General features: G+C 42.0%; 2 protein-coding genes across 2 annotated transcripts in view; one reads left to right on the top strand and one right to left on the bottom strand.

Moving 5' to 3' along the window:
* The window catches only part of Tcf7 (transcription factor 7), a 36,760-nt gene extending 32,941 nt beyond the window's left edge, over nt 1-3,819 (top strand). Inside the window, exon 10 of the mRNA XM_041664272.1 lies at nt 3,654-3,819. Within this exon, the coding sequence (XP_041520206.1) occupies nt 3,654-3,796 (143 nt within the window). The 3' untranslated portion in view covers nt 3,797-3,819. The remainder of the gene's footprint in view (nt 1-3,653) is intronic.
* Nucleotides 1,941-15,429, bottom strand: Skp1 (S-phase kinase associated protein 1). The gene is made up of 6 exons (XM_041664274.1): nt 15,279-15,429; nt 11,447-11,543; nt 7,320-7,393; nt 5,318-5,461; nt 3,877-4,017; nt 1,941-2,674 (listed from the first exon to the last, which is right to left on the bottom strand). The coding sequence occupies exons 2-6, from the start codon at nt 11,541-11,543 to the stop codon at nt 2,639-2,641; spliced, it is 492 nt and encodes a 163-aa protein (XP_041520208.1). The 5' UTR covers nt 15,279-15,429; the 3' UTR covers nt 1,941-2,638.
* Nucleotides 15,430-15,882: the final 453 nt, after the last annotated feature.

Raw genomic sequence — 15,882 nt, forward strand, 5'->3', positions numbered from 1 at the left:
AGCTCTTTTTCCTAGTAGCTGATACCTGCTTTATAAACATGGTATATATCAGCAATCCTAGAGCTTTAGTGAAGACTTGGGCTTTTCCTGGCACAAGCAGGACTGCTGGGTAAATGTGCTTACTACAGTAATAACTGGCAAGTGAGACACTTCTGGCAACACTGAATGTTGTTACCTTCCTCACTGAACCAACACAATAGGGTGAGGCATATTTCTTAAGATTAATCACAGAGGGGCTGGAGAGATGGCTCAGAGGTTAAGAGCATTGCCTGCTCTTCCAAAGGTCCTGAGTTCAATTCCCAGCAACCACATGGTGGCTCACAGCCATCTGTAATGGGGTCTGGTGCCTTCTTCTGGGCTGCAGGCATACAGACAGAATATTGTATACATAATAAATAAATAAATATATTAAAAAAAAGATTAATCACAGAGAACAATGCTGTTTCTAAAAGAATTCCAGATAATAAATATCTTAAACTTTTTGGGCTGCTTTATTTTCACAGATAGTTTTAAGAGTGTGTGTGTGTGTGTGTGTGTGTGCGCGCACGCCCTGTGTGCAAGTGGCAGTACAGGAATTGGTTTTCTCCATCTTTTGACTTCTTGGGGATCAAACTCAGGTCAACCAGCTTGGCAGCAACTGCTTTCATCTACTCAGACAATATATTTTTATTTATTTTTATTTTTTCAAGGCAGGGTTTCTGCGTGTAGTCTTTGCTATCCTGGAACTTACTATGTAGACCAGGCTGGCCTCGAACTCAGAGATCCACCTCTGCCTTTTATCACTACTGCCCAGCTATATTTTTATATTTAACAAAGGTTTCAAATTCAAATCAAAGAGTATCTTACACTAAAGAAGACAGAACCAGTCTGAAACAGGATTATAACATTCGCACAGCTTTCTCTGTGTAGAAGGGGCTGGAGAAATGGCTCAGAGGTTAAGAGCACTGGCTGCTCTTCCAGGGGTCCTGACTTCAATTCCCAGTAACCACATGGTGGCTCACAGCCATCTATAATGAGCTCTGGTGCCCTCTTCTGGCATGCAAGCATACATGAAAGGAATGTTGTATACATAATAAATAAATCTTTTTTTAAAAAAATGAGAAGAGCCGGGCGGTGGTGGCGCACGCCTTTAATCCCAGCACTCGGGAGGCAGAGGCAGGTGGATCTCTGAGTTCGAGACCAGCCTGGTCTACAAGAGCTAGTTCCAGGACAGGCTCCAAAACCACAGAGAAACCCTCCTGTCTCGAAACAAACAAACAAACAAATAAATAATAAAAAAATGAGAAGATAGCTCAGATGCAGAGCACTTAGCATGAACAAGGCCCTAGGTTCAAAAAAGGTTGTACAACAAAGTACCATAAAAGGGAAGCTAGAAATAATGGTTGAACAGTTATGTCTTAGGAACTAAGCAATGCATAAAAGGGGGGTGGCACAAGCCAACAAGATGGCTCAGTAAATAAAGGTGCCTCCTACCTAGTGTGAGTGACAACTTGAGCCACACAGGTGGCAGGAGAGACTCTCAAAGTCATTCTTTGACCAACACAAGTGTGCCACGGTGCATACACCAAGCATGCATGTACACACATAAAATTAAAATGTCATTAAAATATTTTAATGTAAAAAGAAAAAAGGACTAAGCATTGGTTTCAAGTAATCGCATAAATTTTAACAGCCTCCAGTGAAAGACAAACCACCTAAGATTCTCGTCAACTAAAAATGACTAAACTTAGTTCATTTAAGTGAAGACACATTTACATTCACAAAAGCAACTGTTTACTACCTATTGCATTACTTTTTATTAAAAAGCATCTTGCACTTCAGGATGTGTGTTTTCTGAGTTTTGCCATACACTTTAATGCTAAAGATTAAATTACTTTTTACATGCAAGTAGTGTCTTTCCCCATGTAGGAACAATGATGATAAAAAGATGACATACCACATGAAGTAAGTGTCATTTTTAATTGAAAAGCTAACAAATGTCTAGTTACAGCCCCTTGAAAAGCTAAGAAATGTCGAGGTACAGCCTTCCTCCCAAACCAAAATGGGTAGTAAACTAAATCTCTAGGCAACATATTCAAAGCTGAGATTAAAAATTAAAGGAGAGGCGGATAAGACAAAACAAGTCCTCAGATCCAATTAAGAGAGCCCAGCTGTATACAAGCTTACCAGCAGCAAAGAGGCTGGAACACATCTTAACAACCCCACTTGCAACATTGACTTCAAGTTCCCTTGTTCCAGTTTCCAACTCATGAACAAAGATCATGTTTTATTAATTCTATTTCAGAATACTTCTCATAAGTTGTTTTATTTACAATGCCAACTTTCAAAGGCTCACTGAAGTTAACTGGACAATGAACTAGGCAGAAATCACTTTACAGAAAGAGGGAAAGCCCAAAATGCCACTTTCCACAGAGAACCCAAAAGTTCAGTTTTATTCAGAATACTGAAAAAAACAAAAACAAAAGAACTTTAGCTCATAGAAGAAACTCAGCCATAGGTCAGATCTGTACTGGAACTACACATGCAGTGAGGACGAGACTGCGTTTGTCTACTGTTCTAATATTAACAATTATAAACAGAGCAGTGCAACTAGCATTTGGAGCAACCCTTCTAGTGTTACAGTGTCAGGCACAGCACTTCACTTCTCTTCACACCACTGGTTCTCTTTGCGTACCTAGAAGAGACAGACAAGGAAGTACCTTGAGTGGTTTTCTGAGATGGCTAAGCACTGCCTATACTGTACCATCATCAGTAGTCTCTGTGATGTGAGAAGGGCAGGTGGAAAGCTGGGAAAATACCAGGCTAATTAAGAGTAGACTTGATGATTCCCACTGTCAAACAGCAAACACAACTAGGAGCTGTAGTCCCACTCTCTAAACTGGCAAGCACACTAAACTCATCCAATCTTGTATTATCAGGCTCCACTTTCTAAAGCCAACATTTATAGCCTGTACAAACGTCCTAGGTAAAAAAAATCTATAATCTGGTAATGAAGAACCCCAAATCCATTTTTCTTGAGATGGCTCAGCAGTTAAGAGAACTTGACTGCTTTTCCAGAGATGCTAACTTTAATCTTCAATACCCACATGGTGGCTCACAACCATCTGTAATGGGATTAGATTCCTTCTTCTCGTCTGTATGAAGACAGAGCATTCATATACATAAAATACACACAAAAATTAAATCGTTCGGGCTGGAGAGATGGCTCAGAGGTTAAGAGCATTGCCTGCTCTTCCAAAGGTCCTGAGTTCAATTCCCAGCAACCACATGGTGGCTCACAACCATCTGTAATGAGGTCTGGTGCCCTCTTCTGGCCTGCAGACATACACACAGACAGAATATTGGATACATAATAAATAAATAAATATTAAAAAAAAAATTAAATCGTTCAAGAGGCTGGACATGACTCAGAGGTTAAGAATGCTGTTTTCATTTAGTTCCTGCCCCACAACCACCTGTGACTCTAACTCCAGGGGATTCAGTGCCCTCTTCTGGCCACCACGCTCACACACATGAATAAAAAAAAAGTCTTCAGAAGAACAGTATCCTCTAAGTACTCAGATTCAGAGACAGACCAGAAGTAATAAGAAGAGGTATACATTATTATCCCTCTGTATCAAGACTTTTTTTGTTACTGGGTTTTGTTTTCTCAGCCCTGGATGTCCTGAAACTCACAGCCTGCCTCATTCTTCCAAGTGCTGAGAGCAAAGGCATGTGCCTTCACACCTGGTTGCTATCAAGGCATTTAAAAGGCATCCTAGGTAAGTGCACCAATAAGCCCCAGCCCTATCCCTAGCCCAAGACTTCATGATAGGCATCCTTTTTTCTTTCATGTTACTGAGGTTCAGTGTCCTTTTAAAATGTTATCAAAAATACCTGGGCCTCTTCCTCTTCAGTAAAGTCATTTTTGATATTGAAGGTTTTACGAATCTCCTCAGGAGTTTTCCCCTTAATCATATTGGCCACAGTCTTGCATGTGACATCAAGCAAACCTTTGATGTCTAAGTAGTTTGCAGCCTGTAAATGACAGATGGTTTTTAGTCATGTGTACTGAACATTTGCGTGATTAACAATCTACATTGAGTTTAAAATGATACATCTTTTAATGAACTCTATGAAATTCTCTGCCCTTTAATACTAATTACTTTTAATTAACTTCATCTTTCACTAATTTTCCTCTTATATACTGCTTTACATTTATCCCAGATTTTAATTGTTTTATCTCAATTCAGTTAAGAATACTAATTAAAAATTATTCTTTAGGGGCTGGAGAGATGGCTCAGAGGGTAAGAGCACTGGCTGTTCTTCTGGAGGTCCCGAGTTCAATTCCCAGCGACCACACGGTGGCTCACAACCATCTGTAATGAGACCTGGTGCCTTCCTTGCCAGCATTGTATGCTTAATAAATAAATAAATCTTTAAAAAAATTATTCTTTAGCTTATAAATAACTAGGAAATTCTGAATTTTCAAATATTTGTAATTTTTTTTCCAGATTTTATTTTGAGACAAGGTCTCACTATATATCCCTAAATGTCCTAAAACTTGCTATGTAGACCAGGCTGACCTCAAACTCAGAGCTCAATCTGCCTCTACCTTCTGTATTCTGTCTGGGATTAAAGGTATGCACCACCATACCCAGCTTTAGACATTTTTTATGTTTCTATCACTGAGGTCAGATAAGATACTTTGTATTACTTGAATACTTTTAAATCTGAGCTTTTTATGGTCCACAACTTGGTCTATCTTGACCAGAATTTATATGGCTGTTATTAAATGTAAGAGCCTACATGCCAATTAAGACAAGTTGTTCAACAGTGTTTCTGAACTGGTTTTCTGTCCACTTATCATAATTACTGAGAAATAGTAACGAAATTTCTATGACTGAACAACTGTGTCTTGACCTTTGTGTTTTACTTTTTCCACTTTTTGAAGATCTGCTTCTAGGTAGGTGTTTATAACTATATACTCTTAACGAATCAATCCCCTTATCATTATGAAACAGCCCTCTTTAGCTCCAAAATATAACCATTCTAGCTTTCTTTTGAATTGTGTTAGCATACTCTTTTTCATCTTTAATTCTAATTGTGCCTGTTTACTTAAAGTGAGTTTGACACAGCAAGAGTTTTACTTATCTGACCTGAAATTTCTACCTCTCAAAAGTGCTTGGACCGTTTAAATTTAATGTAACTACTAATATGTAACATTGCGTGAATCCAGAGACTATCCACAGTTGAGGATCAATGCACCTAGCAAATTTAACCCTTAAGGGGTAAAGGCTCTGCAACAGAACTACCTTATTATATACCAGTAACATACCAGAATAAGTTCGAAAAGTGTTCCTTGGTCAACTTTCAGGAATTCTTGGTCCCAAACAGGAATATCATCTGTCCGCTTTTCTTTGTTCTCATCATCCTCAGGAGGAGGAGGGTCATCCTTGTGATGGGTGCACCACTGAATGACCTACAACAACAAATTCTTCTGACAATCTGTTACAAGACTTTCAGTTTAATGCTGGGAGCATCAATCCTACACTGGGATAAGAACTAGCTAAAGGGTGATCTAACAAAAAGTTAGAGTCAACTTTTAAAAACAAAGTTTGCTTATTGCAAACACACACACAAGGTTGGACAACTGAGCCTTTACTTCCACCATGTGGATTCACAGACCAAACTCAGACCGTCAAGCTTGGCAGGAAGAGGCATTACCCATTAAGTTATCTTGCTGGCCCTAAACTTGTTAGTTGCGCCAATTACCTTGTACTCCTGATCCTCCCACTACCCACCCCACATCCTCTGACAGTCAAGCTCGAAAGAAAAAAATGAAGCTTAAATAATCTTTTTAACTTTTAAGGATGAAAGATCTTATTAGATGTAACCAAATCATTCATACCATTACACCTGATTCTGTTAAAAACAAACAAAAAAATGGTAGAGGGGCCATGTGTTTTGAGGCATACTTATAACCTAATAAACAGTTGGAAAAAAAAAAGTAGGAGTCTGAGTTCCAGGCCAGCCTGAGATAGCAAGGCTTGTCTCAAAAACATAAAACAATAAACTCCCCACAAACCAAGAGGCTGGAGAGATGACTCCGAGATTAAGAGCATTTGCTATTCTTACAGAAGACCTAAGTTCAGTACCCAGCACTCAATGGGAAGCTCACAACTGCCTGTATTTTCTGGCTTCTAGCCTCTGCAGACAACTGAATGCAGACGGCACACTTAACAAAACACTTGTACGCATATATAAATAAAAATCAGAGAGGCTGGAGAGAGTACTCAGTAGTTAAGAGCATCTTGCTGCTATTCCACAGGACATGGGCTCAATTCCCAGCACTCACATGATAACCCAACCACCTGTAACTCTAGTTCCAGGAGGTTTGATACCCTCTTCTGGCCTCCTCAGGCACCAGGCACACAAAGGAAGGCATGACACCTATATACATATACATATATAAAATAAAATGCAGGGCTGGGGAGACAGTTCAGCCCTAGAGTGCTTGCTGAAGCTGAGCACACGCATTTAATCCCAGCACTCGGGAGGCAGAGACAAGTGGAGCTCTGTGAGTTTGAGGCCAACCTGGTCTATAAAAGCTAGTTCTGGGACAGGCTCCAAAGCTACAGAGAAACCCTGTCTTGAGTGTTTGCTGAACAAGCATTAAGGACCCAATTTTGAATCCTTAGCATCTATATAAAAAAGTTGAGACAACATGCACTTGCAATCCCTAGAGCTTGTGGTATGTGGGATGGGGAGGGAAGCTTGTTTGTTACCACTCTAGCTCTAGATTCAGGAGATAAGAGTCATATATCAGGAAATCTGATGTGCTCCTCTGGCTTCAGGTAGACATTCAAAACACATGTGTACACATACCATACACAAACAAAAACAAATTTATTCATTTACACAAAGAAACAATGGAAAGACTAAAAGTTAAGTTCATTAAAGGTATGGTGGCACATGCCTGCAATTCTAGCACCCACAAGACAGCAGGATTGCTTCCAAGTTGAAGGCCAGCCTGAGCTATCAACCAAGACCCCATCTTAAAAAATCAAACCAAGCCGGGCAGTGGTGGCGCATGCCTTTAATTCCAGCACTTGGGAGGCAGAGGCAGACAGATCTCTGTGAGTTCGAAGCCAGCCTGGTCTACAGAGCTAGTTCCAGGACTGGCTTCATAGCTACTGAGAAACCCTGTTTTGAAAAACAAAGCAAAACAAAACTTACCTGCGCTGGGTGTGTAGCTCAGTATCAGAACATGTTTGAGACCCTAAATTCAATACCCAACACCAAAACAAGAAAAACAAAAACAAAAAATAACTACTTACCTTTTTTAGAATTGCTGCATTAACATTTGGTAAAGGAACAGGATCATCATCTCCCTCATCATCCATTCCCAAATCTAAGAAAACCAGCAAGAGAGAAGCCATTATTTCCCAACTCCATAACAACATACTTAGTCAGGACTTCTAGTGTGATAAAACACCAAAAGCAAGTTGGAGAGAATTTATTTCATCTTATACTTCTAGGTAACAGCCCGTCAAAAAGTAGGCAGGAATCTGGAGGCAGGAACTGAAGCAGAAGCCACTGGCTTGCTCCTCTGCCTTGCTCAGCCAGCTTTTGTTTTTTTTTTTATCTTTTTTTTTAAAAAATAATTTATTTATTCTCATGTATATTGGTGTTTTGCCTACATTTATGTCTGTGTGAGGGTGTCAGAGACTGTTAGAGACAGTTGTGAGCTGCCATGTGGGTACTGGGAATTGAACCCGGGTCCTCTGGAAGAGCAACCAGTGCTCTTAACCACTGAGCCATCTCCCCAGCCCCAGCTTTTGTTTTGTTTTGCTTTTTTTTCTTTCCTTTTTTATTTTTTTTCAAGATGGAGTTTCCCTGTGTGTCCTGGAACTTGTTCTATAGACCAGGCTGGCTCGAACTCAACAGAAATCCACCTGCCTCTGCCTCCCAAGTGCTGGTTCAGCCAGCTTTTTTTTACAACTCAGGACCACCACCTAGGGGTGAGACAAATCCACAATGGGTCCCACCCACAACAATCATTAATCAGAAACACTCCCCCCACCCCCATACACACACTCACAGGTCAATCTGGTGGAAGCATTTCCTCAATTTTACTGCAGCTTGTGCCAAGTAGACCTAAAACTATCTAGTATGGATGGGCATGGGGCACACACCTGTCAGTGATTTAATGAAGTATGAATAACTAAGGAACATCTTGAAAAGCTGAATCCCATTCTCTCTCTTTTTTTTAAATATGACCCAATTTTTTTTTTATTTGCTTGTTTCTTATATTTGAAGTACTTTTGGGGGATATCCTTTTGGGGGATATCCTTGGCCTAAGAGTCTTTGCCAAGTCCTCAGCCACTACACAACTGCAATAAACGTTACAGGGTTTCCTCTCTCCATCAATTTACACAACAGTCTGTAACTCCAGTTCAAGAAGAATCTGATGTTTTCTCCTGGCCTCTGGAGGGACTGCATGCACAGGGTGTATATAAATACATGCAGGCAAAACACTTAGGTCAACCCGTAGGTACTGCAAATCTAGATGAGAACCAAAACAGACACTGCACTTGAGCACAAGGCACTCACTAAGGTCCTTTATAACAAGTTTCAATGGAGTGGTAAAGAGCAGGTCATCTCTCTCCCAGTAACTCCAATACTTGTCTTTCACCCCTTCCTGCCTTAGAGAAAATAAAGACATAAACAAAACAAAAAGCCTCAAGTTCATATATAACCCCCCAACACTGTTAAGAGAATCTACACGGTAAAATCTTTTTTTATGTAACATATACTGATAATGCAGACAACATAAAATATTACCTTTATTTAAATACAAAGATATTTAGAAGAAGGCTTAAGTACTAATAATGCTTCTCTAGTATTTAGCAGTGTTTTTAAGACTTTATATGAAAGTAGCAAAATACATTCCTTTAAGCTATTTAGTTTCAGGGACTTCTGGTCGGTACCTGTCAGATAATGGTATGTGATACCATTATCTTAGACAAATAAGTCAATCCAAACGTATACCTATCAAGATTTTCACTTCTAATTACCCTGAGTTTAAGAGTTTCATTTTGTTCTTAAGTCACATGGAACCAACCAGAAACACTGTATATACAAAACAAAATCAGTAAGAAGCCAAATCCAAAGAACTCCAGACCTCAGGAGGCTAGAATCCTATAAGCTGCAGGTACTTCCTATGAAACCATGCTGCTTTGAGCCCACAAATACAGAGGAAAAGACTCCTTTAACTACTGCTATCTATCAGTCTACTTACTTCTGAGAGCAAAGCTGTCTGTACAAGTTTCTAGACAACTAAAGCTCTTAAAATTGGCAAATGCTTCTCTGAAGCAGGATAGGACAGATGAGCACATCAAACAACCGCTAAGATGAAGTGAATGCTTCCATTGCCAAAACAAGTATTCAGGAAGCAAGTTTGCTGTCGGTTATTCACCTACCTTTGTAAGACACCTGAATCACTTTCTCTGTATTGGGACCATTCCATACTCCCTCAATCAGCAGGTAACTTGATAAACCATGACTACAGGACATATCAAGGGGTTTACACACTTAATAGAAAGGATCATGCCCGGTGGTGGTGGTGGCAGTGCACGCCTTTAATCCCAGTACTTAGGAGGCAGAAGCAGGTGGATCTCAGTGAGTTCGAGGCCAGCATGGTCTACAGAGCAAGTTCCAGGACAGCTAGGACTTTTAAACAGAGAAACCCTGTTTTGAAAAAAACAAAAAAGAAAGGACCTACAATGTTTGTTACCAGAATATTGTTCTTCAGGTGCCACATGACATGTACCAACTACCAAAGAGAATATGTTCAGTTTTTATTTTAAAAAGTCACTCACAAAGAAGACATTCTCCGTGCAATCAGTATTACGAGTTCTCTACCTCAGGTGAACTTGTCTAATTGTGCACAAAGCCTTGGGTTCAGGCCCCTGTACTGTAAGGAGAAGAAAAACACCTACCTCTATTAGTTATACAACCCAGCAAGCATTCCAGTCACCTAGAAATGTTCCATCTTCCCTTGAAGGAATCTCCCAAAACAATTCTAGTTCAAAGTCATTTTTATCTCTAATCCTCTCAAATTCATTTACATCTTCACCAGTTATGGTATTACAATCCTATCCCACCTAGACAAACAGCTACTAAAAACTGTAATTTGGCTGGGTAGTGGTAGCTCACACCTTTAATCTCAGCACTTGGGAGACAGAGTCAGGCAGAGATCTGTGAGTTTGAGGCCAGTCTAGTCTACAAAGCAAGTTCCAGGATAGCCAGAGATGTTACATAGAAAAACCCTGTCTCAAAAAACAGAAACAAACAAAAAACTGGATTTTTTTGTTGTTGTTGTTTTATGTGGATGGGTGTTTGTCTGCATGTGCACCACTTGCATATCTGGTGTCTAACGGTCAGAGAGGGTGCTAGATGGCCTGGTATAGCAGTTACAGGTAGTTCGAGGCCAGCCTGGTCTACAAAGTAGTTCCAGGACAGCCAGAACTGTTACACAGAGAAGCCCTGTCTTTGGGGGGAGGGGGGGAGAGGACATGGACAAACGGACGACGACTGGATGTGAAGGCTTGTTTATATATGTAATCTCAACATTCTTTGTGTACTGCAGAGGCAGAAATGAGAGACCCAGCCTCAAAATAGAGTGGGAGGTAGGGACTGGAAAGATGGCCTAGTGGTCAAGAGTATGTACTGCAGCAGACCCACTTCAGTTCCTGGCACCATACTGGGCAGCTCACAAGCACCCATATACTCCAGCTCCAGACAAATCCAATGCCTCTGGCACTTGCAAGCACGTGCATATATCTAAACACACACATAATTCACAATAAAACCTTAAAAAACAATATAGCCAGGTAGAATAGTGTACACCTTTAATTTCAGCACATGGGAAGCAAAGACAGGTAGATATCCCTGAATTCAAGGCCAACCTGGTCTACAGGGAGTTCTAGGACAGTCAGGGTTATACAGACCCTCTCTTCAGACAAAAAGCAAAAACACAACAAACCCCAACAAGGTGGAGTAGCGGAGCTGAAAGAAAACTGACTCCTGAAATACATTATCTGGCATAACATGGCATGCCTACACACACAATAATTTTTTTGTGTGTTTGTGGGTCACACTATATAGTCTTAGCTGGCCTGAAACTCATATATCCCCCTGCCTCTGCTAAGTGCTGGAATTAAAGGTGTGAGCCACCATGCCTAGCAATCTTAAAAAAGGGGATAAAATCCCAAAAAAAACCACTTTAATAGTTTATGGTTTCATTATTCATACAATGCAGAAAGGAAACCACCCTTCTCACTCTCAAGCTTGTAACAGGCTGGCTCAAGTAAACCTAATACTTGGAGGTTACATGCCACCATCCTAAGTTACATGTCCCCCCCCCCCCCCCCCCCCCGCCATCAAGATTTCATAAAGTTACCTTCCAGCATGGTCTTGATAGTCACAGATTGTTTGGCAATTTCTACATCAACTTCAAATATCTCTCCATCAGAACTCTGCAACTTTATCGAAGGCATCTAAAGAAAGTACATTGAATAATTATTAATTCTATAAGATGTTTCATCAACTAGTCTGTCAGGAAGCAGTAACTTAAGAGCTATTGTACAGTTCTAAGTTCTTCACAAACAAAACAAAAATCTCCCAAGTACAGCTCTTTTAAACAGCCTTACAGGTCCACTTAAAGGCAGTTCTGAATTTACAACTGGTATTAAGAGCTATCTCTATTTGCCATTTACTTTAGAATATGTGTGGGTGTGCATATATCTCAGCACACATGTGGAGGTCAGAACTTGCAGGAGGTAGTTCGCTCTTTCCCCTATGTGGATTCCAGGGATCAAGCTGAGGTCATCAGGCTTGGCAGCTGAGCCATTTGCTAACCCCTCACAATTTTTAAGATATATGCTTTCCACGTTCCTCCTGTATGCTCCCCACTGAGTAATCATTCAATATGAAAAATTAACTGCCACAGCAACCACCTTTGGATCGAGTGACGTCAGTCCAAAATAAACAAAGCTATCAAATAAAAGTAAATTTCTTACAGTGAAACCCTACTAGTGAAAAACAACTACTCCAAAGAGTAGAATAGAGTATGCACACTTAGATAAACAAACAGAAGAGTACACACATGAAAATAAAAGACATATATAAGCAGATGTCAATACGATCTCTAAAGCCCACAAGGAGCTTAAATTTAGAAGAGTCCTTTTTAATTTTTCATTACCTACTTACTGTTCAGGTGTCCAAGTTTGAGATACTCTGACTAAATCCCTACAATAAAAAAATCTGTTTCAAAAATGTATTTTAAGTCAAGTATGGTGGCACATGCCTTTCTAAGTCAAGAGGCAGAGGCAGACAGGTCTTTGTACTTTCTGTGAGTACAAAGCCAGTCAGGTCTAAATGTAGCCAGAGCTACACAGAGAGACTTTGTCTCAAAAGAACAAAGCAAAAACAAGAAAATGCATTTAAGTCATGGGAGCATATGCCTATAAACTCAGTACTTGAGAAGCAAGGTACAGAGTCAAGTTCAAGTCCAGTCTGGGCTAGATGAGAACCTGTCTCAAAAAATTAAAAGTGTCTTTAATCTCAGCACTAGGGAGGAAGAGACAGGAGGGTCTCTGAGTTCAAGGCCAGCCTGATCTATAAGAGTGAGTTCCACAACAGCCAGGATTAGAGAAATCAGTCCCATAATACCCAAGTTTTGGAAGGCTGAGGCCAGGGGGATCATAAATTCAAGGGCTGCCCGGATTACAAACAAAGTTCAAGCCAGGCTGTGGGAACTCAAAATAAAATACCAAAGAGGCAGAGGTTACAGCTCAGTAGTGTAACCACCACCTAACACTGTCCTCTCCACCTGGCCAAAAGATGAGCCAGTGCATATAAGCACATATCATAATCCCGGCCTTTAGGCAAGGAGGAGGATCACATAGAAAGAAGTATGAGGCTGGCGTGGGTTTCATGAGACCCTGTCTCAAAAACTGAACTCAACAGCCAAAAACTCAATTCAGATAAAATATGAGCCATTAGAAAAAATATAACTTCATACATAAAAAAATTAAGCAAACTAAAACTAACATAAAACTAACATGAATTGAATTTGAGGGAAAGTCAAAAGCAAACAAAACTAAAACTAAAAGCTCTAAGCCTGTAATTGTAATTTCTTATCTTCAGATCTCTCCCTCATTCTTCCAAAAGAGGAGGATTAATTCAAGACCTCTTTAAACTCACAGGCAGCTTTTTTTTTTTTTTGGTTGTTTTTTGAGACAGGGTTCTTCTGTCCTAAACTCCCACCTGTTTCTGCCTCCACTACAGAGACTAAAGGTATGCACCACACCTAACTCACAGGCAACTCTTTAAGGTCTGTGATTGTGAGGTAAACACAATTCTTCAGTGTTATTACTATCTATTAACTCAAGTTACCGCTGAAGCTTTCTGATCTGGGCTGTATTAAGAAACAATGTGAATTTTCACAAAATATAGGGTTTGGCATATAAAGTAATTATTGCACCCCTTTCAGAGTCAAACACTTAAGACTCCAATCTCTTAAAATATTCATTCAGCTTTCACAACACTTGTCCCCATCCCTCAAGCAAACAAGCGGGGGATGGGGTGGGGGCGCTAAATCCCATTCTCCAATCATTCACTGAGATACCCAGCTCTCACTCATCCCTGCTTGGAGAAACTCAGATTTCACTTTTCAACTCAGGAACATCCTCCTCTTTTGGAAGAATGAGGGAGAGATCTGAAGATAAGAAATTACAATTACAGGCTTAGAGCTTTTAGTTTTAGTTTTGTTTGCTTTTGACTTTCCCTCAAATTCAATTCATGTTAGTTTTATGTTAGTTTTAGTTTGCTTAATTTTTTTATGTATGAAGTTATATTTTTTCTAATGGCTCCATGGTACTTAGTGCTTGCCAATAATGCAGAACAGAGAAGCCCAGAGCAGCACACCTCCCCTATGATAAGGCAACAGTAAAGTTAACAATAAAGGGAGGCTAGTTTTTAATAGCAAAACATGTTCTTTCCTAGTACCCAGCACTGGAATGCACACTCCAGAACAAGTCTACGTAGTTGACAGAATTACTTTAAAAGTAACATCATTTCATATTTCCTTGAAATAATCCACAATAAATAAAGATGTGCTTAGTCATAGTCGAATTCAGGTATTAGGTTGCTTGTACGGGAGCCAGGATCTTATTAAATGACAGGGAAGCAATCGGTTAATCTGTAATTCAATGCACTCTGTAATCCTAGAATTAACTTTCGGTGCTGTGTTGGAATTAAGTGCAAAATTTTTAAGTAATAATGTATGAGATTTCGATTTGACATGCTTTCAAAAAAAAAAAACAACCCTTCAGTACTTTGAGCTCCTGGATTTGGAAATTAAACCACCTAGAAAATTCTACTAAACCTAAACTTTAAACAAAAACAAACACCTGTTTTAAGTGACTCGAAATTCTGACACCTTACTAGTCTGCAGGATGGAAGGGACTGCACTGTTCTATGGCACAGACACATTCTACTGTGACATTTTGAAGAAAAACGACCAGTCCCCAACCCGAACCAGCGGACTCCATTAAAAGTGAACCAAGGGGCAGGTGTCAGGCTAGCCCTTAAAAAACCCAGGCGCCTCCTGTTTTAGGGTCAAGGGCTCCTAAAGTCACACACCTCAGACGACGGGGTCGGCTAGGACAGTAGTGAGTTCAGAGACGGCAGGACGCGACAAAGCAAGGCAAAGAACTAGCCCGTCTGGACCTGCAGCTTCGGCGGTACAACAGGCAAGACCCATAGGGAGCTAGGAGCGCCAGATACGAGAGGAAGAGAGGGAGCCCCAAATCGAGCCGACTAGCAACGACCCCCACCACATGGGGCGGCCAGGGACCCCCCCCCCCCCCCAGCCCCGCCGCCACCCGCCCTGGAGCGCGGGGCAGCAAGCCTGTCGCTGAGGCAGGCCCGGGCCGAAGCCTGGGCCTTGCAGCCACGTTCGGGTCCGACCGGCGCCGCCCTCAGAGGAGCAGGCTCTTCACAGGGCTCGGCTACGACTCCTCGGGCGAGCGCCGAGAGGCCGCGCGGCCCTGCCCCGGTCGACTCGCGCTCTCGGCGGTCCAGGGTCCGCAACGGGCCCCACGGCGCCTCAGGCTACGCCAGGCCGAGGCGCCGCCGCCGCCTCGTGCAGGCCACAGCCACCTCGGGGCTCCAACCACGCCCGCCCTTCAGGGACCACGTCCCGGCCCGGCTCGCGGGCGGCTACTCACGGTGCTCGGTCTCAAGACCGCGGGCCCGAGGCGCCGGTCACCGATAACAGAGAAGATACGAGGAGGACAAGGCCACTCCAGCAACGCCGCGCGGCGTCAGCCTTTATAGGAGCGGGAAGCGGGCGCCGAGGACCCCGGGCTCGTGACGTCACACAGCCGGCCGGGCTGGCCGTGGAGATCGCCTGGCGGCAGGCGGTGTGCGGCGCGGCAGACCCTGAGCGCCGACGAGGTCTACGGAAGGGATGCTGAGGGGCACCGGACGGAGGGGCGGCTAGGCGGGAGAGCGCTTTCACCTTACTCCTCTGCCCTCAAGAGCGCCCTGCTCTCCTTCACTGCGGACGCCGGCACCGGCTGGGGAACCAACGCGACCCGAAGGGTCTTTCAGGCAGGGGCTGTCTTAAACTGCGTGAAAGACCCCAGTCCTGAAAAGCCTGGAAACAACAAACCGCAAAACCGGTTGTGGGGGTGGTGGTGTGTGTTCCACTTAGAGGGTTCACCTGAGCCAGACCGTCGTTTCCCTCCTAATAACACAAAGAAACGAGCTTGTGTTTGCCCAGGGGATTCGGGACTTGAACTTTACTCCACTGATGTTGAATTTTTAAAG

This window comes from Microtus oregoni, unplaced genomic scaffold (assembly GCF_018167655.1).
Source record: "Microtus oregoni isolate MIOR12 unplaced genomic scaffold, Mior012 000015F_ref0000493, whole genome shotgun sequence".
NCBI classification, from domain to species: Eukaryota; Metazoa; Chordata; class Mammalia; order Rodentia; family Cricetidae; genus Microtus; species Microtus oregoni.